This window comes from Saimiri boliviensis, chromosome 6 (assembly GCF_048565385.1).
Source record: "Saimiri boliviensis isolate mSaiBol1 chromosome 6, mSaiBol1.pri, whole genome shotgun sequence".
NCBI lineage: Eukaryota > Metazoa > Chordata > Mammalia > Primates > Cebidae > Saimiri > Saimiri boliviensis.
In genome coordinates this window covers 18171376-18198504 of record NC_133454.1, presented here as the reverse complement: position 1 = coordinate 18198504, position 27129 = coordinate 18171376, and the positions used below count along the sequence as shown (strand labels likewise).

General features: G+C 36.9%; 2 protein-coding genes across 4 annotated transcripts in view; one reads left to right on the top strand and one right to left on the bottom strand.

Moving 5' to 3' along the window:
- The window catches only part of ANKRD42 (ankyrin repeat domain 42), a 75299-nt gene extending 67653 nt beyond the window's left edge, over window positions 1-7646 (top strand). For both annotated transcript variants that reach the window (XM_003935095.4, XM_074400385.1), the window contains 2 exons: window positions 3293-3375; window positions 4034-7646. In XM_003935095.4, coding sequence (XP_003935144.3) covers window positions 3293-3375; window positions 4034-4091 — 141 coding nt within the window. In that variant the 3' untranslated portion in view covers window positions 4092-7646. The remainder of the gene's footprint in view (window positions 1-3292; window positions 3376-4033) is intronic.
- A 1669-nt stretch (window positions 7647-9315) lies between these two features.
- On the bottom strand, window positions 9316-26921 carry CCDC90B (coiled-coil domain containing 90B). Of its 2 annotated transcripts, none has more exons than XM_003935053.4 (9): window positions 26739-26921; window positions 21133-21252; window positions 20072-20175; window positions 16022-16123; window positions 15332-15373; window positions 15174-15245; window positions 15025-15078; window positions 13464-13578; window positions 9316-9801 (listed from the first exon to the last, which is right to left on the bottom strand). In XM_003935053.4, exons 1-9 carry the CDS (start codon window positions 26836-26838, stop codon window positions 9746-9748), a joined length of 765 nt encoding a protein of 254 aa, XP_003935102.1. In that variant the 5' UTR covers window positions 26839-26921; the 3' UTR covers window positions 9316-9745. The 2 variants fall into 2 exon arrangements, with proteins under 2 accessions (XP_003935102.1, XP_010343922.1); XM_010345620.2 differs by lacking the exon at window positions 9316-9801 and adding an exon at window positions 14035-14092 and having other exon boundaries at window positions 13490-13578.
- Window positions 26922-27129: the final 208 nt, after the last annotated feature.

Genomic DNA, 27129 nt, shown 5'->3' with positions numbered 1-27129 from the left:
AGCTTTGGCAGAGCTGTCTGTCCAGCTCTGGAGATTTATGTAGCACCAGTCTCCAGAACCAGAATTATTTAGGAAGTCCTTGGTCTACAGCTTTGGGCCACGTTTGCTGATCAAGGATGGCTCACCTGGAACTGGTAATATTCCATAATTATCTTCCATGTTTAACTTAATCTTATATTCTAACTACAAAGGTGTAGAACAGATTTGAATTTTGATGTGGTCTCTGCTGGGCTTCTCTCTAACCTATAACGTCCTAGCTTATAGGCCTAGAGTGGCCCGTGGAGCAATTTGAGGACTTCAGTGAGCTTATCGACATTCAGCTGTTAGCTTGGGGAAGTTCTAAAAGTTTTTGATTTCCCCTTCTTTCTCTTTGTCTCTACCCCACTTTTGGAGGGGCGGAAAAGGGTTGGTTTTGACACTGTTGAGTCTATACTGATAAACAAGAGGGTGGAATGTTCTTTTAGTTTCATATGCTGTCTAGAACTTCTCAGAGTGCATGGGATTTAAAAAAAATAAGAATTCCATATATCCCAGCAACAATTTGTATTTGTAGATCCATAAACTCTTCAACAATTTTATGTGTAGAATTTAAATCTGTTTAATAAGCCTATTAATCCTTTCAGGGCAAAAAAAAAAAAAAGTATATTTTCCCTACAAGGATTTTTATCTAATTTTGTTGTAGTAATAGACTGCATTTACATTTAGAATTGCTTTTGGCGCCTAAACATTATGATTCATATATTTAGTATCTTAATATATAGTTCTCTTGAGTTTATGAGAAAACATGTATTGGGGAGAAATATACTTCCTGGCTATGCTATTGTAAGATAAAGAAATAAATAATCTTGGTGAAAAGTGTTCTCCAAATGAGGAAACTTTTAGAATTTAGCCATTTGGAACCTGCAATGAACACTTATGGAGGCCTGTTGAATGTTAAGCATGTATTTTCTTTTGAAGTAGTTGTAAGACTTGGTTTCATAAAACAAGTTACATATTTGGTGTTAGGAGAGACTTTGGTATTTAACCATTGTTTCTAGAAAATTTGGAATTCTTAAGATCTCTTCTAATATATAAAAGGTAAAGAAAAATTAGTATTACTGTCTTTGGAAGTCTTTAATTTTTTTGAGACAGGGTCTCACTCTGCCCCACTGGCATGCAGGGTCACGATCTTGGCTCACTGCAACCTCCACTTCCTAGGCTTAAGAAATCCTCCAGACTCAGCCTTGTGAGTAGCTGGGACTACAGGCATAAGCCATCATGTCGAGCTAAATTTTTTGTATTTTTTGTAGAGATAGGGAATTTTGCCATGTTGCCCAGGCTGGTCTCAAAGTCCTGAGCTCAAAGTGATCCGTCCACCTCAACCCTCCCAAAGTCCTGGGATTACAGATGTGAGCCATCATGCCCTTCCTGTTTCTGGAAGTCTTATTACTCTATTAAAGCACTAGAAAATTGGCTATATCTGGCCGGGCGCGGTGGCTCAAGCCTGTAATCCCAGCACTTTGGGAGGCCGAGGCGGGTGGATCACGAGGTCAAGAGATCGAGACCATCCTGGTCAACGTGGTGAAACCCTGTCTCTACTAAAAATCTAAAAAATAGCTGGGCATGGTGGCGCGTGCCTGTAATCCCAGCTACTCAGGAGGCTGAGGCAGGAGAATTGCCTGAACCCAGGAGGCGGAGGTTGCGGTGAGCCGAGATTGCGCCATTGCACTCCAGCCTGGGTAACAAGAGCGAAACTCCGTCTCAAAAAAAAAAAAAAAAAAAAAAAAAAAAAAAAAAGAAAATTGGCTATATCTGACAAGTAGCCACCTCTTCCCCCTAAATTTTCTATATTCTTTCTCTAGTTCCATCTAGTTAGATTAGGTTAAACTCCTGCCTCACCTGAGTGTTTTTCTGGTTTTTTTTTTTTTTTTTTGACAGGGTCTTGCTCTGTCTCCCAGGCTGGAATACAGTGGTGCAATCTTGGCTCACTGCCACCTCCGTCTCCTGGGTTCAAGCGATTCTCCTGCCTTAGCCTCACGAGTAGCTGGGATTACAGGCAGTACTACCAAGCCCAGCTAATTTTTGTATTTTTAGTAGAGATGGGGTTGGCCAGGCTGGTCTTGAACTCCTGAGCTCAAGTGATCTGCCTGCCTTGGCCTCCTAAAGTGCTGGGATTATAGGTATGAGCCACCATAACACTTGGCATCTTTAAAATATTGGTAATGCTACCTACTATATTTTGTATATATAGTATGAAGAGCAGTTATATCATATGCTAAGTCCCAATCAAAGGTTATTTTTCTTCAAACTAGCTGGCAAGCTTTTTTCAAGACAAGAGACCATCTATATTACCCTATGCCCACAAACACCTGGCCACTATAAGAGAAAGCTAGAAGTTTCTCTATCCTGTTCTCAAGTTTGCAGCTGAGGGATGTGGGAAGGACCAGATGCATGGTTGTTTTTCCAGGCGGTGTTGGATAATGGCAGCCTCCTTCCATGTTCACACACGGTTGAGTTAAACTAATTGGACTCATTAGAAAAGGTGTGGGCAGTAGCACCTTGGGGAACAACTCCAGCCATGGGCTCTCTCCAGAGACATGCACCTTGTGTTCTTCTTGGAGCTTCTATGTTCAGAGCTGTCCTGCCTGACTAGATGCAGAGCATTTCTGACTGGAAGAATTATCAAAAAGGTTTAACATCTAGTGGCTATCCATTGTGTTTCTAGCCCTGCTTGCTCCTTCCTATAGTATTTATTGATTCTTCTGTGCTGGGTCTTAAGGATACCAAGATGGATAAGAAATATTCAGAAACAGTGAAACCGGGAGACCAGGCAAAGAGCAAAATGAGACTAGAACAGTAGAGGGATGTAGTACAAAAACAAAAGAGGGAATGGGGAAGTTAGGGAATGATTAGCAGCACTATGGGAATGGCAAAAGAATCCAGATGACATACTGACATAGCAATATGTTGTTAAATATTAGTGTCTGGGGATCGATTAGGTGGAGATAAAACTGAATGAGATAAGGTTGAAAGTTGTCTGTATCTGATAAGTAGCCACCTCTTTCTCACTACATTTTCCATATTCTTTCTCTAGTTCTTAAGCTTCCTCCCAGTCATACGATTCAGCACAATTCGATGCACTGGTACTTCAGATTTGGGAATTTATTCTCAAAAAAATCCTAAAAGAAATTTAATCAGAGTTGAAAACACTAGTATGGTTAATTTTTCTTTTCATTTGAACAGGCAATGTAGGAAGCTGAAAATGTGTGCTAGCATGAAAATGGCATTTGACCCCCTTTTCCTTTGTTTATAGGCAGACAGCACTTCTTGTGAGTCAAACAGAGAGAAGAGGCGAGTGAAAAAGAAGGTTTCTTCTGGGGGAGTATTTGTGAGAAGGTACTAATTAGTGAAATAACTAAATAAACCTGCTTGATTTTTCTCCTTCTTTTAAAAAATTGATAGAAATGTAAGTCTATAAAACTATCTCAGAATTACTCTGATATGCTTCTGTTTCAACTCTGAAAGCAGAAATATGTTACACTAAAGAGATACAGAGATTTTTTAAATGGCACAGACTCAGCTGCACACCTTCTCCCAATATGCTTCTTATATATTGCTACACAGGCAAGTCAAGAGATTTATGAGTAATTAATTTTATAAGTATTCGTGTAAACTTAAATATATTAGATGTTATAGTAATCAAAAGAAATCTAGTTCTAGATATTATAAATTATTAATAATTCAACTATGGTTCCATAATAGAATCATATTTCTTTCACTTTCTGGAGAGTACTCTTTACTTCTACTAGTGTGAATATGTTTAAAAAAATTGTTTTTCAAATGACGTAACTGCAAGCTTTTGAAGACTGTAGAGAAGAGGCAGACTGGACAGGATAAGAAACACTTGGCTTTATTTCTCCTTCTTTTCCCCTAGATCTTAAAGATTAGTAGTGCTTGGTCAACCAAAAAGCAACTATGGCTTTTCAGTTCAGTTCTGACTTCAATGACGTTTTTTCCTACCCCCCTTCTATGTTCTCCTCTCTTCCCTCCATAGGCTAGCAAAGATTTATGACTCACTTGGGGCCAGCTGTGTAGCTCCTGTCTCCCCCTGAAGATCTGTTACTGGTTTTGGGCTTCCCTGGCAGCTGCCTTCCCACCATTCCACAGACTGCTTACCCTCTGGACATCTCTATGCACTTCATGTGGACACTAAAGTTGTTTTGACCGAGTATCATCAGAACTAGTTTGCCCTGACAAGAGTGCATTTGATTGCTGAAACCAGTTTGGCAGATTAAGGGTCTGTAAGTAAGTGTTAAAAAATGAACTTTTGCTGCCAAGGTTAATCCCAGTTCTGCATTCTTGTGTAATCCTAGGCACAACTACTTAATCTCTTTCTATAAAATATACCTACCTCATATGGCTGTCACTGGGAGAATTAAGAGATAGTAAAGGACTTGGAACAGATCTTACACAAAGTGCCCAATAAATGTTGACAACTGCTATTAGTATAGATTGAAAGCCACAGAAACCACAGAAGAACTAAAAATATGTAAGGATTATTAAAAAGATAGGTGAGCCATTTTTTAACACTTGCTTACAGACCCTTAACCAGCTGAACTGGTTTCAGCAATCGAATGCAGTCTTGTCAGGGTAAACTAGTTCTGATACTAGGTCAAATTGGCTTTAGTGTCCATGTGAGGTAGATGCAAGGGTCCACAGGGTGGGAAGTTTGGTATATGGTGAGAAGGCTGCTGCCAGGGAAGCCCCCAAACCAGCGACAGATGTTTAGAGGGAGATAGGAGCTTCACAGCTGGCTCCAAGAGAGTCACAAATCTTTGCTGGCTTATGGTGGGAAGAGAAGAGAAAATAGAGGGGGGTGGGAAAAAAGAGGGAATTGAAGTCAGAACTGAACTGAAAGCCACAGTTGTTTTTGGTCAGCAAAGCACATTTATTGGGAACTCTTAAGATTTGTGCCAAGCAAGCCCTTAACTATCTCTGAATTGTCACGGCAGCCATAGGAGATAGGTATATTTTACAGATAAAGTAGTTGTGCCTACGATTATACGATGCTGAGCTGGGATCCTAACCTTGGCAGCAGAAGTCTGCATTCTCTTAACCATTAATGGAATTTCCAGACCATTTCCCTCCCCTTCTGGGACTACACATAGCCTTACTTTTCCCCTCTAACTTGCTACTAAAGTAATCCCAAACCTGGAAATAGTTTGTTATATTTGCTCCAGTTTTCTTTAATCTCTTTTTGTACCAGTGAGAGAAAATACCAGAATAGTGTTGTAATAAAAGCATACACACCCTGTGGCAGAGGTTCCCTGGTTGTCCTCCAGAATCCATTCTCCCCTCTTCCATAGCGGGAAGGATTTTTCTGGGTTTGTGGCTGTTCAGGATAAGGACTAATTTCCCAGCCTGGCTTTGCAGCTAAGAGACCAAGTTGTGTCCAGAAGGATGTGAGCAAAAAATGTTACATAAAACCTTAGGGCCATGGCTCGAAAGTCACCTCTTGCTCCTTTCTTCTTCTTGAATGTGGATGTGGTGGTGAGTCAGCCACTGGACCTTGTGAATGAGGGGAACACAAGGATGGCAGAGCAGTAAAATAAGGAGCAAGGGCCCCGACACCATGGAGCTGACATATTGGCCCTAGAATGCTTACATTGGACTGTAAGAGAGAAATAAACCTAATCTTATTTAAGCTACTGATATTCTGGGTTTTGTTACAGTAGCTAAATTAAATGTATAATTCCAAAATTATGTATATTTATTCATAAATAATATATATTATTGACACATTAGGTTAATAAACAAAAAACAAGTGAAAAGGATATTGAAGGGATTTACGTTATTTTGTTCCTATGACTCAGTAGATTGTCCATCTCATGAGAAATAGTACTCAGGTTGGACACTAGTAGTATATTGAGTGAAAGCATGAGAGAGTGAGATTTGGAGTTGAAGACTTGAGTCCCTGTGACTTATCTGCTGGGGGACTGGGGACAAGTTACTTCACTTGGCTAAACTTTTTTCTTCAACTGTAAAATGAGGATACCGTCTACCTAAGAAGAGAGCTGTGAAAATAGCTGAGCACATATATATGTTATTTAGCATATTTGCTGTCGTATAGCTGAGCACATATATATGTTATTTAGCATATTTGCTGTCGTATAGTCAAGGGTAGCTATTCTTTTTCAAAATAACAATCAGTAATTTTAGCGATCATAACCATAGCCTTTCCCACTGCCCCTTTTTTAAATATTAAAAAATACTTAAAAAATAAAGTGTTACATGTCTAAATTCTTAAAAATTGACATTAGAAGTTTTGAATCGTTTTTCCAATATGGTAAGCGTTTTTCCTGACTCTTGCCAAGTCCTTACATACTCTTGCCTAGCCTATTTTGTCATCAAAGCATTATGGATAGGTTAGGATCTATACTGTGGCGATACACATGGTGAAAGTAGCTAATCCTTTTGGAGGCTTCTTACCATAGAAAATGCCCAAAAGTTATATTATACTCAGAAACTCAGTATGAATGAAATATGTTCAGCATATTAAAAAATTTGGATTAAGGCCAACTGAGATTTATGAGTCTCATTTAGTCCACAGGCATTTAACAAGTACCTCATATGTGTCTAGTGGCCTTCTGAGAACTTGTAGTTTAGTGTAGGAAAAAGATATATATAATTGCTGTTTCAGAGTGAGGTGGAAGTGCTAGAATAGAGGTATAGTTTTGAGGCATATAGAAACACCATCCTCTCATCCATCTTTATTTCATATATTGCCATCATCTAAACAAAAATTTATCTGAACGCCAGAACTACCACAAAATGAATTTTCATGGGAAGGATATAGGATCTAAAAGTAATGGCGACAGGGTATGGTATGCATATTTCTATTCTTCTGTTACTGGATACTTTTTTGGGTAAACCCCTATGATGAGAAAGAACACAGATCTATTTAATATTTTGTGGCTGTATAACCTGGGAATATGTATCTTTATTTGTTGGGGCTTGAGAAGGTCCAATAAATGGCCTATCTCTTTTCTATCTTGGTTGTGAATATAACTAAGATGAAGAACGTAAGCTAATATAGAGGCCTAAACAACCACTTTATTTACTGATAAAACTACTGGAGAATTGGTTTTAGGAGTCAGAGTCTCATGTGTTGCCCAGGCTGGAGTGCAGTGACTATTTATAGGTGTGAACATGGTACACTTTAGCCTTGATGAACTCTTTGGCTCAAGCAATCCTACTGTCCCAGTCTCTCAAGTAGCTAAGACTATAAATGTGTGCCACTGTATCCAGCAAGAGAAAATGCGTTTTATCTTCAGGCCAGTAAGCTTTCTATCACTGAATTCTAGAATTGGACAGATTTACCCTGCCTCAAGCATTGCTTTGCTGGGCCAGGCCTCACCCTGTAAAGGCAGAGCCTGATCTCATAGAAGCAGAACAGAATGAATGTCTCTGCACAGAGACTGGTCCCAAACAGGAGTGGGGAGGAAGTGGGTTAACTGTGCCTTATTTCTCCTTCCAAATTTGCAGTTGGGCAAGTCTCTTTACCTAGGGCAGAGTGGATAAGGGGATGAAGAGTGACGACAGTGTTAGGCTACTGGAGCTTTCTTCACATGGAGGAAAGACGCACTGCCTCTTAATATTTTAGGGAAAAAAATATATACATACATATATATATATATATATATATATATATATATATATATTTTTTTTTTTTTTTTTTTTTTTTTTTTTTTTGAGATGGAATCTTGTTCTGTCGCCTAGGCTGGGGTGCAGTGGCGGGATCTTGGCTCACTGCAACCTCCGCCTTCCAGGTTTAAGCGATTCTCCTGCCTCAGCCTCCCAAGTAGCTGGGGCGACATGTACATACTACCACGCCTGGCTTATTTCCTCTATTTTTAGTAGAGATGGGGTTTCACTGTGTTAGCCAGGTTGGTCTTGAGCTCCTGACCTCGTGGTCTGCCCCCTTTGTCTCCCAAAATGCTGGGATTACAGGTGTGAGCCACTGCGCCTGGCTAGAATATTTTAAAATCATAACAAAACAATAATTTATTTTCCTGTTGAATGTCTCTCTTCGTCACTAACATTGTCGATTTCATGAGAATGAAACCATGTTCATCTCTGTGCACACAGAGACTAGCATGCTGTTTGGCATATAGCAGGCAGTCATATTGGTTAAATGAACAAATGCAGTGTAGTTTGTTACAGCGGACTTTAACTTTTATGGTCACTTATTAATTAACCCAGTGGAAATTCATCTATGATGTGCTAAGGACTCTCTCAGGCAATATGATTGTGAGATAAAAATGAATCAGAATGCAACAGGATAATGTCAAAAGAGTTTTTCTTTTGAAAACAAACCAGCAGTTAGATTCTTGAGGAAAATACAGTTGGAAAGCCTCTGACTGTCACTGGACCATATGGACAAATCTCTTGACTGCTCTATACTGCAGATTCCCTGTTTATTATAGCTAAACAAATGACAAGGCTATTTTGAATAACTGATTGTCAAACTTTTATAGCTATTACCAAGGCATTATGAAATCAAAATGTTTACGTTCTGGTCTTGGATTCTTGATCTGGATAAAGATGAAGAACTAAGATGAAAAGAAAATTTTAAATTTCTTTGAAATTACATATGATTTACTAATAGATATTAATTTATAAGAAAAAAAAGGTAGACCTAATAACAAAACAAAGAATTGAACTTGCCCTATGAGTTTCTTGAAAGTAGGTACTAGATATCAATAAATGTTTGAATGTAAATTATTAAGAAAAGCTTTGTTTTACATAATAAAGATGAGTTAAACTAGTTAAAGCAGGGATAAACTGGTTTTTGTGTATCAGAAATTTAAAAAATACATGTAATAATTAGAGCTCAATATTTAGCACCTCTACAGGTTCATATTAAGTGCTATATATTTGCACTAAAGCACACATTCATGCATTCATTCATTCATTCATTTGATGGAGTCTGGCTCTGTCACCCAGGCTGGAGTACAGTGGCGTGATCTTGGCTCACTGCAATTTCCTTCTCCCGGGTTCAAGGGATTCTCCTGGCTCAGCCTCCCGAGTAGCTGGTATTATAGGCATGTGCCACCACGCCTGGCTAATTTTTGTATTTTTAGTAGAGACAGGATTTCACCATGTTGGCCAGGCTGGTCTAGAACTCCTGACCTCAAGTGACCCACCCGCCTAGACCTCCCAAAGTGCTGAGCCACCATGTCTAGCCTATTATTTTAAAATTTATTGTTTTAGTTCATTACCAAAAAGAAATCAGTCTCCAACTATATGGTAAGTCACTTTTAAAATCCACACAACTTTGTTTTAATAATCTTTTATTTTATAGAAAAATGTAATTAGGCAATTACAGGAAAGTTATTTCAGTAATAAGTATGTAGGCTAGGGAATAGTTTTCAAATATGCAGCCAATATCAACAAAATCCTGTATGATTTACACAATTGTTCAAGCAAACACAAGAAAATTGGTTCAATTTCTGTGAATTATCAAAAGGAAAATGCTCTTCTATCTCAAACCAGGTTTGAATGACAGCTTTTCAATATAGTAAGACACACATACAATAAAGACAAAATATGTCTTCTCATTCTAAAACACTTCCTCTTTTAGTCCATGTATACTTTAAATAAACTTGTGTAGTAAAGTTTTGCTGCAACTGACAATGTTCAAAGTAAATTTCTCCTGGTTTGGTGTTCTAAGAAGCCAATAGCTGCAGCAGTATGAGCATTAATACTACTTCCAGAATCTATAAAATCCCAATGCTATTGCCAGGCAAGTAAACACTGAGGCTGTGAAAAGAAGAAACTATGTTATAGGTCTTGTATTTGTGATTATTTTGCAGAGATCAAGAAAATAATGTTACCTTTAAGTGAAGAGCAAAAAACAAAGGAAATCCAACCAATTTTCTATCCTATGTGTTTTATTCCCCAGAAAATTAAGGATGAAAGACATTCTTTAGGGCAGCATTAATGCCCAATTCTTCTTAAAAGGGCCTGTATATTAAAATGTAAATTATATGTCGTTTACAACCTATAAATTGTATTTAAAATCATTAACATTAGTATTATTGACTACTTTAATTATAAGCTCTAATTTCAGATCTCATGATAATGAGATAATGATCTCATTCAAATCTTTCGTATATTAAAAAATTATGTAGTTAAGCTAGTGGAATAAACATCCATATATCTAAGAGAAGAGAATTATCATTGCCTTTTCAGTACATTTAAAAAAATTTCATAATTCTTAAAAAACGAAAATTTTAGTAAAAGCTCTTTAAACTCAATGAAGTAGAAGAAAAGCAGAAAAAGCATCAGGTTTTTAAAATAGTTAATATACTAGTTGTACTTTATGTTACATACATCATTTTGGATAAAAAAGCTTCGGTTTTCCCAGCTTTTAGAAGGTAAGTCTGAGTGAGGCCTTTAGGGACTCCCTAGTCTCCTATTTGTTTAAAACACCAATTGATGAATTTTAAAAATAGACAATTTAGAGATGAAGGGGGAAACTTTTATGAATAAAGACACAAGAAAGCCTTTCAAAGGAAAGTTAATCATAATGCATAAACCCATTTGTATACCATCCCCTTTGATCCTACCACTTAGTGAAACATGGTTAATGATAAGATTATTTTCTCAATTTTAAGAAACAGCATTAGGCATCTCTAAGACATATAAAGAAGGGCCTTTGAGAAGTAATAACACTAAGAGTTTCTTGTTGTACTGCCACTGGGCAATTGCATATTCTCCCATTTGATCCTGCGACTGTTTGCCACATGTCAGGTTGTATGCTAGTGCGCTGAGCAATTACATACACTATTCTATTTAACCACGAGATTGGTGGTATTATCCCCATTGTACAGATAAGGTACTAAGCCCAGTTATATCGCTAGCAAGCAGTGGAGCCAGGATTTAAGACTAAGCATACTTGACTCTAAAGCTGTTTTTTTCTTTTAATAAAGAAACACACAAAAGATTTGTTATCCTTATTATATACTGTGACACCAAGACTCAATCTGTCATTTATTTCAGACACATAGTGCTAAGTGGTTACATCTTCTGCTGATTTAACAGCTGATAAAAATTAAGTTTTAGATAACCAAAATGAACACTTATTTATTGTAAGGTGGCAGGCATTTTGTTCCGTTGGTAGACTATACAGTCGACTGCATTTAAGTTTCTCTCTCAAGTCTTGCTGCTATTTCAGCTTTTATTTCTCATGGCTGTTGTTGTGGTAACTATGGAGCCATTCCCAAATTCTTTTAAATTTGCTGTTTATCCTCTATACCCTGTCTAGAAAGACATTCTACATATATGTAAAATGCTTAGGTGAGCAAGTGCCTGATACATTTTAAGCACTCTGTAAACATTAGCTTTCATTATTTATCTGCCCAGAACAAAATATGCCACATTTTTTATTTTTTGAGACGGAGTTTCGCTCATTACCCAGGCTGAAGTGCAATGGCGTGATCTCGGCTCACCGCAACCTCCGCCTCCTGGGTTCAGGCAATTCTCCTGCCTCAGCCTCCCAAGTAGCTGGGATTACAGGCACGCGCCACCATGCCCAGCTAATTTTTTGTATTTTTAGTAGAGACGGGGTTTCACCATGTTGACCAGGATGGTCTCGATCTCTTGACCTCATGATCCACCCACCTCGGCCTCCCAAAGTGCTGGGATTACAGGTGTGAGCCACCGCGCCCGGCCAGTATGCCACATTTTCTACAGAAATTAACCACATAGATTAAATGGAAATTGCCATCATTCCTTGGCAGCAGTGTTCTTGGACAAAAGGTAGTATATGACCCAAGATGAACCATTCAGACTTCTTTCTGAGGATTTTAAAAATTGGAACTAAAGAAAGAGGGCAATCTCTCCTGATTAGTGAAAGTGGAATGATAAAAGAGTCTAGGTGGTAATGTTTCCAACCAATGGAGAAAGCTGGTATGAAAAAATGAGGCACACATTCACAGATTGAAAGAGTAAGTTCTGATTCCAAGTACCCTTGTAGGTAGGCTATTTTTCTTGTGCCCCTTCCATAGTTCAGCTGAGAGCTGGGGGCTCCATCTTCAACCCTGCTGGCACCTCAACATCAGTGGTGACTGCCCAGAAAATGACTAAAAGTATAAATCTGCAGTTTTCTTTCAGACAGCAATTTGTTAATGTCAGAAATTTTAAATGTGCATATCTTTTTGACTCCCAATTTTAAATGTACATAGCAAGTTGTTATACAGAAATGACGGCAAAAAGATGTGTGTGTTTTTACTCAAGCATACACATATATATGGCTGTTCAATACAGTATCGTCCTTAATAATGAAAAACTGGTTGAGAATGCCTGTTAACAGAGGACTAGATACATAAATTTTGGCGTTTTTATATAGGGAATACTGTGCTTTCTAATAAAATGATGTCTGTGTGTATTGATGTGGAAAGAAATAAGACATTTGGTTAAATCTTTAAAAGTTGTAGACTATAAAAATATGTGATCTAATTATTTTTAAGAAGTATATAAAATGTTTATATGCAGAAGAAAAAGCCTAGAAATGTTTACTACTAATAGTAAATACACAATGGGAGGAGCTTTCACTTTGACTGCTTTTGAATTCTATGGATAATTTATAATGAAAATACTTTTTATAAAAAGAAAGAAAAAAGACAAATAATAGTTGACTAGGGCATTGTTTCTAACTACTGGGGCCCTATAATTGGGTCAGGTCAGATGGTACTTGAGAATCTCGGTATGTGACAAATAATCTAATTTTGGGGTAGTATGTAAGCTGCATCAGTTGATTCAAGGTAAGAAGTCGTCTCTCCCTCCTCCAGGTTTTTAATGGGCTTATATCTACTTTATTGATCTTTTTCTCTAACCTCATTCAAATCTTTGTGGAAGAACATAAGCAATAAAAAGAAAATTTTCATTATTTCGCTGTGGAATACCCAGTTTATCCTTCTATTATTTTGTGCTTGTGTTTATATATTTTTTTTTAAAAAAACTTTTAAATCCAGTTATTCCCATTGTATATATATTTCTTTTATAACCACATGCTTTTTCTATTAGTAAGCTGCAGAGTTGCCTGCTAAACTTGTATTCTGAAGGCTAAACTTGCATTCACACATCTGTGAGGACGACAGAAGCTTCACATTTAGAACTGTCCAATACTATACCCTATATGTTCCTTTAGACCCTTTGGCTGGGTCTAATTTGTAATCTGTTGTAATAAAAATTGCAAGTAGTAAAAAAAAAAAAAAAGCCAAAAAAAAAAACAAAACTGCAAGACTCCCAAAAATATATCCTGACACTAGAACCTTCTTTAAGCACTATAGGGACCAAGCAATAAAGGAGCCTTGTTATAGCTCCTTTTTTTTTTCTTCCTGTGCCTGCTCAGTTACGTTGGTAGGTAGGAACTAACAGGAAAACTAGATGATAGCAATTTCTTTCTCTGACAGTCTTACCTGCAAGATAACGAATGGTCTCAAGTTTGTTAGACTCCATCAGGGTTTTTAAGGAAGCAATTTCAGCATCAATTTTATTACTGGTCTCTGAAATAATACTTTTGGTTTGGGTATCCTGTAGTAAACAAGAATAAATAAGAGAACATAATTTTGTCCCTGTTTAAATAGACAAAAAACCATTTACATTAGAAACCCTCATTTATGGGCTAATTGTGATATAAAATCTTAGCTGGAGAAACAGTAAAAGTATAGTGGCATAAAAAATACATTAAAAAGAAAACACTACAAACTGATGAATCACATTCCTTCTACTTTCGAATTTGGAGATCATCTCTTAGAATTATCACATACTGGGAATATTCTACTAAAAACCTCATAATAACATATTTGATACCTAAATATATAACATCATAAAGTGAGAAACAAAAAATTATGTCACAGAACTATCATTTTATGTGTGCAAACTCCTTAAGATATTATGGTTAAAACTTTAAATATATTCTACAAATGAAAAAAAAAATAACCAGATATATGAACTGGCACTAGTATTAAAAAGAACTAGAAGAAATACCTGATGGTTAACACTGATAAATGTGTAGCGGACAAAAGGCACGGAGAAGAGATGAGACCTAGAGCACAGAAAGTGGTTGTAAAAGACTTTGCTGATTTCCTTGCTTATCTCCTTTATCTGGCCAAGAAGTAAGGGAAGAACAAATGTGACCTTCTCTTCTATTAAATTATGAGCAAGAGTGACATATTTTCTGTTCGAATGTGTACAAATGGCTTTGAACTTTTAAGAAAAGAAGAAGGCTGAGTCAGAAAGTGGGGTTTTACTCAAGCCATAGAGATGAAGTCGTGATTACACTGTAGGATTACTGACAAGGAAAGCAGTAGTTCCCAGTCTGGGATTTCGACTACAGGTTCTTTTCCCAGTGCCACCACTTACTGTGCGACCTTAACCTCGTTGTGTCTTATTTTCCAAACTGGTAAAATGGGAATAATAGTGTCTATCTCACAGAGACCGATACAAGTAAAGCATGTAAAATGGTATCTGGCACATTAATAAACACTACATATTTAGTATGTTTTTAAAAATTTTTAAACCTTAAGAAAATTATTTAACTGAACCTAGGTACTCATTTAAGTACCTATGATAAATACCAATAGCGAATCTTTGTCTTTTAAAAAATAGTTATTTTTTTTTGTTTTTGAGAGAGAGTCTTGCTATGTTGCCCAGACTGGTCTTGAACTCCTGCCTCAGCCTCCCAAAGTGCTGAGATCACAGGTGTGAGCTACCACACCCGGCCCAAAAAAAGAGTTATTTTCTATTATAGAAATAGTTTAAAAAGGCACACTCTGTGGAAGCTCGGTTCTTCAAGGTCAAGGTTCATGAACAATAATCTGGTGGCAGCTTCCCTAGAAATGCTGGCTAACTATCAGGAAACCATAGATTCTATAGAATTAGCTTTTTAAAGTCCAAACTTATAAACTGGTACACATAAAAGCAGTTTTACAAGGCATAAGAACTGGATAAAAGAGACATTTTTACATATTAGCTTACCTTTTTTGTAAATTCTGTAGTTGCTTCCATAAGTTGCTTTTCTTGATCTGTAAACTATAGGATATGAAGCAGCAGGAAGTTAAAAAAAAAAAAGACTAAAAATTGAAAAGGAGTAAGTAACCAAGAAAGTACATTTAAAAGCACATTACCATATCTGTTACTCTGCTCCTTTCTAGGTTGATATCCAGTTTATTATCTGCTCTGATTCGACTGGTTTCATGCTTTCAAGAAAATAAAGACATTTTAAAAATGATCTTGTAATGAATATTGGTTCTGAAATTAACAGCTAGAAAAAAAATTCACTTACCATTAGTTGTTGCTTAACTTGGTCTAGTTCAATTTTCATTTTCTAGGTACAAGAAAGATCACATGCAGTTAGCATTAAACCAAGTCCATATTATGATTAAAAGAATCTGAAACCCTTGATTACCAAAATTTGGACAATCTATGGATTTCTAACCAGAATTGATGAGAAAAAAATTTTCAAGAGAAACTAGTAAGTCACTGTATTCAGAAAACAATTCTTATGAACAAAATGCATTTGTTTTTATATTATACTTTTAAAAACTGATTTTCTAAATTTAAAAATAAGCTATAGTGGATAATGTAACTTAAAATTCTGACTTAATTACAGTATTATACTTTTAAGTCACAAAGACATTTAATACCTAAATGTCTTTAAATAAAAGTGAAAATGCCACATTACTCTCAGCTCTGAAACCATTATATAAAAATTTTACATAATATATATAGTTCAAAGATTTTCTCTTTTATGTGATTTTATATGTATAAAATTTAACTCTTATTCTCTTCAGTATGCAAAGCACTATGATTTATATAGAAAAAAATTAGCTTTGGTTAAATAAATAGTAGATTTTTAAATCTATTGTTTACTAACCACATGGAATTATTATTTGGTCTTATTAACTTATTCACTAAGTAGGATGCTTATTATGAGATTAGTATTTTATGAGTAATAGATTAAAATTTGTATCACCTCATTCTCAGCTCTCAGATTTGCAAATTCACTTTTCTCTAGGATGACCATGTCTTTCCTGATAGAGTCCAAATGAGCCATTAGCTGTTGTACTGTTATTTCCTAGAAAACAAAATAAAAATAACCTAGTGATCTATAGAAAGCCATCTTTTTATTTTGCATTGTTTTCATGAAATTTAAATGAGTTTGTTAACATGCTACAAGGTATAATGTTGATTGATTAAGGAAATATGAAACCTACATATCTAAAATGTCAAAATGAGATAAAATGTATTTCCTAGTGAAGAGAGACAAATATGCAGGTGTTTGAATGAAAAGAATCTCAATAAAATGCTTCCTTAGACCCTAAGAATTCCTCAAAAAGATAATGTTTTGTTCTTGTTTTTTGAATACTCAAATGGAAAGGGTTTTCTCTTTTTATTTTGATTTTGAGAGATTTTCTACCACTGGAAAATTCCATGTAGTGGTTACGACTCAGAAGTCAGGTAGTAAAAAAACAGATGTATAGTTAAAATAATTACCTTCTGTCAGCACAACATAATCAATTTTGTTTAAATTCTTAGGTAGCTTCCTTACATTTGGCACTACAAAGAACATGTGAAAGAAAAGGTGGCCCTTACCTGATAGATTTATAAACTTTTGCTTTGTTAGGGAGGGACAATTTTGCAGAAATGATTTAAGGCAGCCTTACAAAGAAAATATAACTGTTGTAGGTCAAATATCCCTAATCCAAATATCTTGAAATACAAAATCTGAAACTTTTTGAGTGCCAACATGACACTCAAAGGAAATGCTCATTGGAGTATTTTGGATTTCAGATTTGGGATGCTCAGCTGGCAAGTGTAATGCAAATATTCCAAAATTCAAAAAAAAATCTGAAATCTGAAACACTTCTGGTGCCAAGCATTTCAGATAAGGGATATTCAGCCTGTAGCACTGAACTTCTTAAAATTAGGTAGGTTGCTAATTTATCTATCCTTTACCAAAAGAAAAAGCAAATGAGGGAATAACCTTGATAAGGACTCTATAATAGTTTAGAAATAAAACAAGAAAGCCCAAAAAAGACTGTGAATTCTGGAGTCAGGCTGTCTATGTTTGAATCCAAACTCTGCCATTTACTGTGAGATGCTAGCAAGTCACTGAATTTCTCTGTTATACTCGCCGGTAAAATGGAAACAGTAACAGTACCTGCCACATGTTAAAGAGTTGTTTTGAGGATTAAATGAGGTAATGTACGGTCTAATGCTTAAAACAGTACTTGGCACATGGTTAGCAATGAAACGTTAGCTATTATTATTATTACCAATGGGACAGAGATCTAATGGCCGAAGCAGGATAGTCTAATGCTAATGTATTAATGTGGAGGAGTTTGGACTTCTTATCATAATAGATAAAAGTTTTTAACTCTATTCAACAGACATTTCTGACTCATGCCTTTTCTAACCCTCATGTATTACTGAGGAGGGGTGTTCATTTTCTTTTATTCAGTTCTGCTTGACATATTTATGAGAATTAATTCAGAAGTCATACGGATGTAGCCTCTAGGGGCTGGCAGTCCTGTTTGCCCCAAGTATCATTATAAAGGAATTATAAGACATTAAAAATAATGTATTCTTATTACTGAGATTACATAGGCAAAAGCTGGAAAGCTAAATATAGACTTCTTGTGGAGTCTCAACCTGAAAATAAGGGGTTGTATTGTGGCTCTTTTTTTTTTGGAGACAGAGCCTTGCTCTGTTGCCCAGGTTGGAGCACAGTGGGGCGATCTTGGCTCACTGCAGCCTCCACTTCCTGGGTTCAAGCGATTTTCATGCCTCAGCCTCCCAGTAGCTGGGACAAGCACCCACCACCATGCCCAGCTAATTTTTTTGCATTTTTAGTAGAGACAGAGTTCTGCCATGTTGGCCAGGCTGGTCTCAAACTCCTGACCTCAAGTGATCTGCTCACCTCAGCGTCCCAAAGTGCTGGGATTACAGGTGTGAGCCACCACACTCGGCCCTACTGTGGCTCTTAAAAGCCTCTTTTTACCTCATTCTTCCTTTAAATGCAGACTCAAAAAGCCTACAAAACAGCACAGGTGTCCACCTTTAATAACTTTAAATGTAAAGACATAATCCACTGTTAAGTAACCAAATCTATTAAAAGTGATTTTTGTAACCATGGAGCCATCAAAGAATACTCAGAGTTTAATCAAATTCACAATATAATCAAATTCTCAGAATAAGAAGACTTCATTATTTTCTTTTTTCCCTTCATCCTGCTAGCTTACTTGGTTTCATATGGCCCATTCTGAAGTGATCATGTATGCAACTTGATGGCCTGATGGCCCTGAGCCTTAGCTCCACCCTTCATGACATCTCGATGCCTTATTCTATACTAGAGGTGGGGTCAGCAATGGAATTAGATACAAGAACGGAACAGGATTTTTAACTTCACGCACCAGTAATAAAGCCAAAAGTATAATAGTAATATTTTTATGCCCAATCCTACCTCTTGTTTATAGGATTAAATGGTCCTAGCAGCACAAAGATTCCTCAAATCACAGCTTTATTTCACGCCTTATAGGTAAACTTAAAAATAAAAAAAAATTACTTTCTTAAAAATAACAGTAGCTCCATATAGCTCTTTCCAGACAGTTCAGAGCTGTGTAGTAACTAACTAAATGTTTGGCTTTTTCTTTAGTGGATTTAGTAGTCTGTTACAATCCTAAATAAACTAGCTAAAAAAATGCATGTACAAACTTAAAGGGAAGTTGAATGTAGGGGTTGAATGTTTCAATTTTAAATGTCTAATTAATTGGACACTTGTCATAGGTACTATAATTGGAGATTATAGTTTTAAAAAAAATTTTTTTGAGACAAAGTCTCACTCTGTCACCCAGGCTGGAGTGCGGTGGTGCAATTTTGGCTCACTGCAACCTCCGCCTCCCCAGTTCAAGTGATTCTCCTACCTCAGCCTCCCGAATAGCTGGGATTACAGGTACCCACCACCATGCCTGGCTAATTTTTTTTTTTTTTTTTTTTTTTAAGTAGAGACAGGGTTTCACCATGTTGGCCAGGCTGGTCTTGAACTCCTGACCTCAAGTGATCTGCCCACCTTGGCCTCCCCAAGTGCTGGGATTACAGGTGTGAGCCACAGCATCTCTTTACAATCTTTTGATCTACTGTGACCCTTATAGTAATGAAATTTTATGCAAGAGATTCTAGTTTTATATAAGAAATCCTGATTTTTCTCTCTGTGCCGTAAAATACTTATCTGAGGAAGGAAGCCTAAATTTGAAAAATTAAAATCCATAGGAAGAAAACAGATTCTTAAATATAATACATTATTTCATGACTGACAGAAATGAATTATTCCAGTTAAGTTCATTGAGTTTATTCAATCCTTTATGTAAAATTATTGCTTTTTGTCCATATCACCACAGTGAAAACTCTTGCAAACTACTTAATCTCTCCGAGTTGTCTTCAGCAGCCAGAGAGAATTTTGCCTACTTTTCAAGGCTGTTAGAGATTAAATCATATATGAAAAGTACCCAGCACTGTGCCTCTTTCATGTTAAATTCTTATATTTGACTTTAAAGAATTTTATATTTAGTCAAATTAAAGCATCTTAGCTAGGTAATTTATAAATTCCTTCCCAGCCATGTAAGTCTTTTCCAGCTAGGCCTGTGAAAATTAACCAATACATATGTAAAGGCAGCAATAAAACATACTTAATATATAGAAAGATTAGCTCTTCCACTGTGGTGACCTTTCTAGAGGGAAAAAGTTGTTTCACTAACAATCTACCACCGCCCATGAATAACACAATATAATGATCTCATCTCATCAAAATTTGGCAAAATACCATTCTCTTTGTTACCACAGTATTATTACAACTATTCTAACTATACTGTCTCTAAATATTGACTTCATTCTTTTTTTCTGTGGTCCCTTTAGAGAGAACAAGGAAGATAGGAGCATGTTTGGAAGGTCAGTAGGTAGCCAGAGATGTAGTTATGAAATGATTGTCTAATGAAACGATCAGAAGTGATAATAATCAGTGTATTACCTGTTGAGCTTGAGTGACCATCTCTTTATAGATAGTATCCAGGCTGACATTTGATAAAGTAGTTAATGCTGATACAATTGTTTCTGCTTGTGTTTTGTCAAATCCTGTAGGCAGAAAATAGGTATTTTATTTTATTTTTTTAAAGCGCATATCCTTATCAAAATAGACAGCTAGAGTAACCCCTCAACATTTAAATTGTTATATACTCTTTTAAAAAATGGTTACAATTAAAAATTTGAGAGATAATGCTAAATTACTCTCTAAAAGTACTCTACAATTTTAATTCCCATTGACACTGGATATTACTTTTTTTTGAGTGTATAATTGGCATTAAAAATGGTATTATGTTAATGTTACTTAAATTTGCATTTCTTTGGTTGGTAGTGAGGTTAAGCATTACATATACTTTTTGTTATGTTTGTTTTTCTGTGTTCTGCTTGTTAATAGCATTTGCCCTTTTTTTTTCTGTAAAACTGCTTATTCTTTTACATTTAGCTTTTTATCTATCTGAAATTTAGTTTTCAGTTTAAGGGGCTCTAGAATACTTTTTTCCAATGGCTACTCATTTGTTATATCTCATTTAATAAATAGTCCTTCCTTTCCCTAATTTGTAATGCCTTCATCACATATTAAATTCATGTCTTTGTCTCTGTGAATACCATTTTGTTCTATTAGTCTATTCCTGTAATATCACATAATTTAAATTACTGTTTTGAAATCAGGTAATTTTTTTGTGCTTATTTTCTGCTTTTTTAATTTCAAACAATTGTTCCACTTTAGTATCAGCCTAGAAACTCTAGTTTTCTTCTTTTTCACTTATTTGGAATCATTCTGCACATATTTCATATGCTTTTTTCAATTAACGTATCTTGAACACTCTCCATATCAGTAAATGTTTCTCAAGCAATATCATTTTTAATGATTATAAAATATTTAATTGTATGGATGGCAAGGTCTATTTAGTTACTCTTAATTGTTCATAATAGTGATACTGTCTTGACTAGGCAATGATTATGAGTGCTATTAATTTTCTTCTTTCAAGAGGTATCCATGTTTCTTACCATGAGTTTCCAAGTCCTGAACCAATGCATGGGTATCAAAAGTTAATTTCCTTTGTTCTAAAGGAGTTATGTCCACTGGCCGCCTATCATATCCCTCTTTGGTTGTGGTAGTGAAGAAGTCTGAAAAGAGAAGACATTTATTTTCTTTTGTAGTAACTGATACAGGTATTATATTTTAGCTTACAAAGCATTTTCCCCATCCATTTGTAATAAAGTTCTGGCTCTTCTAGTTTTGTCATCTCACCCAAGTTAATTGACTCCTTTGAGCCTCTCTTTAATCTGAAAAGTCTGATGTTTTTCTATACATACCATTCATTCAATAAATTATTTTTCCCTCCTTCAGTATTCAGAAATGTTAAGAGTTGGTCTAAAATTGTAATAAAACACACATCAAATGCTTTGGATATCACCACCTCAGCTCTAATTACTGAAGAGCAAAAACTGCTCAATTCAGCTATTCTCTGCGCTCAGTAACAGTCTTCCAAAGAGCTATGAAAAATTTTTACACTTAAATCTCTATTAAAAGTAGCTTTCTATACTCCCACTCACTTATATGCCCACAGTTTATTTCCTACATAGTTGTCAGCTCCAAAATGAAATTATCTTGCTTGCTGTTTGTTTCTTTGGACCAGAATATAAGCTTCATGATGATCTGACTGTGATTTTCACTACTGTATCTTTAGCATCTAGAACAGTGCTTTGGCACAAAGTTGGGTCACAAACTTTTACTGCTGATTCAGTCCATGAATTTGATTGAAATCATGGGCGTATTTACTGGTATCAACGTTAAGAGCTCTAGGAGCAATTTCTTATTTCTGAAATAAACCTTGTCCTATTTCAATAAATTCCCCAAGTTTTAACCTAGACACAGTAAAGACCTTTTCTGTATATTGCTGATGAATTTATTATAAGGTGTTCTGCCTATAAACAACTTCTAGGAAAGGTAAAGGGGTTTGCCTAAGGTCACAAAGCCAATGGCATAATTAGGGTTCAGACTCATGTTCTTCTGAAAAATCTTACATTCTTTCCATCACTCCATGCTGTCTCATTTATCCCAAGCCACCTAAAATATCTAAGTATTTAAGACTGCAACTTCAGGCATTACTTTTCCACTGGTACTGTGTAGGACAAATGTGATTCTTTTCTTACATCCTTCTAGCCTAATAAATATTTGTTGAGTGCTAAAACTTGTGCCAGGCACAAGGGATAAAATGATAAGCAAAACCAGATATGAATGATGTTCTCAATGACTTTATAGACCAGAAGACAGGAAACAGATACTCTTTTTTAAAAAACCAAAAATAAACTCTAAATTCAAATTATAAAAGATATTCATACTCCAAAAATTTTTACTTAAGAGATAAAAGCAAGCAGCTATAAAGGTAGAGCAAGTTTTTAAAACACACACACATGTTAGCACAATAGTCAATAATCTTTTTCACTTGAATGTCATCTAGAAGGGTAAAGAAACATGCCTTTGTGTGTCAATGTCAGACCTAAGGTAGGAGAGAAAAAGAAAAATTAGACGAAAAAGGGGCAGATTTCAATAGTTTCAGTAACAACTGCATTAGGAGTAATGATGGTATTTTTAGTTACGTATCCCTGATTAGAAGTTTACTTGGATTTAGAAAAATAATCAGTAATAATATTTATGTAGTATTTTACTGTTTTCATATCCATTACCCCATCCTTAAAATTCTCATTTTATGGATGAGGCAAATTGAAAATATCCTAAGCTGAAAATGCATTTAATATACTTAACCTACTGAACATCACAGCTTAACCTGGCTTACCCAAGCACACTGAGAACACTTACATTAGCCTACAGTCGGCCAAAATAATCTAACACAAAGCCTATTTTATAATCAAATGTTGAATATTTCATGTAGACACCCAGATGGGCACTTTATAAACATGACAGGATGCAAAAACAAAACCCAGAAAACCCTGGCAATACTAAGTATTGGTTGTTTGCCCTTGTGATCCACGGCTGAGTGGGAGCTGCAGCTTGTTGCCCCTGCTTAGTATTGCATGAATACTGCATTACTGCTAGCCTAGGAAAGGATCAAAATTCAAAGTATAGTTTCTACTGAATGCATACTGTATTTGCACCATAGTAAAGTTGAAAAATTTTAAGTCAAACTATCCTGAGGACAGTCTATAGTTTACAATCTTATGGTCTCATAGCTAGGCAGATTAGTACAGTTCCTCTGACTTAGTCAAGAAACACTCTGAATACCTTGCACAAAGAGCAGCTTCCTACTAAATTTCAGATAGAAACCAAATACCTTAACAAGCCAATAAATCTTGCAGCTTCTTTCATGTCCTACTACTATGCTCTCTGGCCCTCTGCTTTCAAAGGGTCTTTGATTTTAATTCCATGAACATGCCATGTGCTTTCCCTTCTCAGGGCCTTTGCCTCGCCCCTGCCCTGTTCAGAAAGCTCTCCTTTTCTCTGCCTGCTCCTGTTTATCCTTCAGAGCTGTCTGAATGTTTCTTCCTTTAGAAAGCCTGATGACTCCTTTAGTTTAGGTCTCTCTCATGATGGTTTTTCATAGTACTGCAAAGTATTCTTTTGCAAACCTTCTCACAATTTACACATTTATGTGACTCTCAGTTTTCTCCCCAAGAGACCAGTGGTCAGCCAACTACAGCCCATAGTCTATGTTTTTCTAGTTTTATTCCTTAGAACTAGTTTTATTAGAACATGACTCATTCATTTATGGATTAATCTATGGCAACTTTCACACTGCAGTGGCAGTGAATAGTTATGACTGAACTTAGAGCCCACAAAGCCTAAATTATTTATTATTAGGCTCTGCAGAGAAAAAGTTTGTCAACCCCTGCACTGAACTATACAGTCCTTGAGAGCAGGGACCACATCTGTTCTTGCTCACTATTGAATTCCCAGTGCCTGCACAATTCTGGATGCTCCATTGATAGATACCTGCTGAATGAAAGGCACTGTGCTTTGCATTATGTATACACAATGAATACAAAGGAGAGACAGCTGGCCCTCCTTGAGAATAAAGGATCAAGAGTGGCTATCTGGATGACGGTAGAGCTACATTAAATCTTAGAGAAGCTACCCAGGCAGGATGAATGAGCAATATCAAGGCATGGGCAGCCTTTGTTATTCACTTGCTTATATTTATTATGGGCTAGGGAGAGCTGAGAATACAGAAGGATATGTAGAACATTATTCTGTGTATGTGCTCAAATAGTCACATATTTTGCTTAGTCCTCCCAATCCTCTAAGGTAGGTATTAACGCCCACTGACAGTAGAACTTTGGGTTTCACTCCACTTTGGAAGCCATAAGGAACTGGAAAAAACCACTGGATATTCATAGTAGGGTGTCATAATCACTATTCCAGCTGTGTCATGAGCATGCATAAGCACTCATTAAGAATGTCTTTGCAGACCGGGTGCAGTGGCTCACGCCTGTAATCCTAGCACTTTGGGAAGCCAAGGCAGGGGGATCACTTGAGCCCAGGAGTTCGAGATCAGCCTGGGAAACATGGCAAGATCCTGTCCTTACAAAAATTATAAAAATTAGCTGGGCATGGTGGTGTGTGCCTGTAGTCCCAGCCACTTGAGGCTGAAGTGGGAGGATCACCTGAGCCTGGGAGGCTGAGGTTGTAGTGAGCCAAGATGGCGCCAATGCACACCAGCCTGGGTGACAAGACCCTGTCTCAAAAAAATAAAAATTAAAAAAAAAAAAGAAAGTATTTGCAGCCGTATTAATAGGTAGGTGAGATAAGTGCTCTTAGAATCAGTGTTTCCAGCTCAAAGTGGAATAACAGATCCTTAATAACTTGAAAAGTTTTGCATAGACTTAAACATATGTACAACATCCCAAACTTTTCCTTTCATTGTTACTTCTTTTGATTCTTTGAGACCTATCTTGTGGATTTGTTTATGATAGATTGTTTGTTTATAATAGTGAGATACAAACTCAAGAGTTTAAAGGTTTAACCAGCTCCATAAAACCTACTAAGTCATAGACTGCTGATTGGAACTCTGGCCTATCTTGCACTGAGCTCCTCTTTGCTGGAAAAGGTCAAATTTTACTTTTGAAAAAAAAAAAAAAAAAACCAACAACAAAAAAGAGATGTAAAATGTTGTCCCATTAAATATAAGCTGCAAGTTTTATATTAATTTACTAACTTTACAGCTGAAACACTTCAGTGTATAGCCAGTTATTTTTCTGTCAGGACCTCAAAAGAACAGGCATTACAGTGTATATTCTTACATGCTGGTCTACTAACTTGCTAGACTAATTGCATTAGAATAACTAAGTCCTTCCATTGGTCAGAGGTCAAGGTTTTCAAATCCCTTGATTATTAGGCATCCCATTATTATTAGGCAAGTTTAAACTACTTGTATACAATAAACATTCAATATTTGTTTAGTGAGGAGGGACACATCCTATTAGTTTGTAAGAAGAGATTTAAGGTTTCTCCAAGAATACTCAGACTCAAGTGGGATAACTTTTATGTAAAACACTAACATTTACTTATGGTCATGTGTTTCCCAGTATGATATGCACTTCAAAGTTCATTCTCTAAAAATGTTTAATTTTGTTTTCATTTGAATATGTAAATGAAGTACGCCTGTAAAAGTCAACAAAGATGACAGTTGGATGGTTTCCTGGAGTTCAAAAGTGCTGCCTACTTTTTGTAAAATCCATCATAATGTGTATGTATGCTAAACACCAAAATACCTAACAAAAGAGACCTTGTGAATGACCCTGGCACTGCAGCTCTTACTGGTGTGGATTAAAATGAAACAGTGAGCAAAATAGCACCAGTAACAGCGTGGAGCATAAATAACAGCATGGACGTGTTTGGGTACTGAATGGCTCAGTGTGCCCGGCACTGAAGATTCAAGAAGGTGAACAGAGAATGCTAAGATTGGTATGAGGTGTCTATTTGCCTATTTTGTGGACCAGCTTAAAAAGTTTAAAAATTGGGAGGGAAGTTTAAAAACTAGGGGTAAAAAACGACAACAAAACCTAGCCCTAGAAACATTTCTCAGAATTAAGTCAGGTATCTTCAGAACACCCTGTTAACAGAGGTGCCAACCGGTTGGAAACTTGTAGGTTCGGTATTCAGGTTTCCCCCCCCCCCACTAAATCTACAATGTGACTGAAAATACTGAGAATTCCAGCGAGAATAAGGCAGACGTGACCTGAAATTTATGACTTAAAAACCTGGGCTGAAGGCCAGCACCTAAACAATCTAACTTTGAACAGGCCATAAAAGAAATCGGGACACCCTCAAACACAGATGACCTTACTCTGGCTCCTGACAAATCTACAAGCTTCTTGTCACCAAAAAAGGGAAACATGGGCTAAGAAGCCGGGCGTGAAGCCCAGGCCTTCCAAGGCTCGCTCTACGACGAGAAAGGCGGTGCTTTCCGCAGTCCTCGCCCCTGGGGGCGAGCCCGGCAAGTCGGGGCAGCAGGCGGCGGTGTTGCCAGCACAAGGCGTGAGCAGGGGAGGAGGGCGTGGCACCTTCCCGGGTCCGCTCGAGCAGGCGCGACCCACGGTCGTCGTCTCCCTAGAGAGCACTCAGGCATCTATGACACGACGTCTTGCCTCACCTCTCCGCGGGGCCGGCGAGAAATACCCGCGGGGGCTTGAAACCCAACGATCCCCGCTGCCTTGGGAAAGCAAGAACCGCCAAGCCAGGCGACGACTCATGTCCTCGGAGTTTTCCGGTGGGCGGGAGGCGGAAGACGGGTTAAATTTCTCACAGTCTTTCGGGAAAGGTAGTTCTGGCAACTCAGGAATGCTGGGAATTGTAGTTTCCGGTCGGTCACAAGACGACCTTCCAGAGCGGGCGCCACCTTGGTGCCACGAAACTGGGCCTCCTCACAAACCCACAATTCATGAGCATGGCTCAGCGCTGCCCCGCTTCTCCCACAGCCCCTACCAGACCTGTGAACGCCTTTACCGCCCTAGTAAAGCGGGATCTTGTTGGAGAACCTTCCG

What these genes read in the sequence shown, in the direction of transcription:
- CCDC90B (XM_003935053.4), bottom strand. Translation starts at nt 26,838, where the DNA reads ATGAGTCGTCGCCTGGCTTGGCGGTTCTTGCTTTCCCAAGGCAGCGGG. An exon ending in ATCTGAGAGCTGAGAATGAG is followed by an intron (nt 15,374 to 16,021) that starts GTGATACAAATT and finishes TCTTGTACCTAG; the next exon opens with AAAATGAAAATTGAACTAGA. An exon ending in AAGTTAAGCAACAACTAATG is followed by an intron (nt 15,246 to 15,331) that starts GTAAGTGAATTT and finishes TTTTCTTGAAAG; the next exon opens with CATGAAACCAGTCGAATCAG.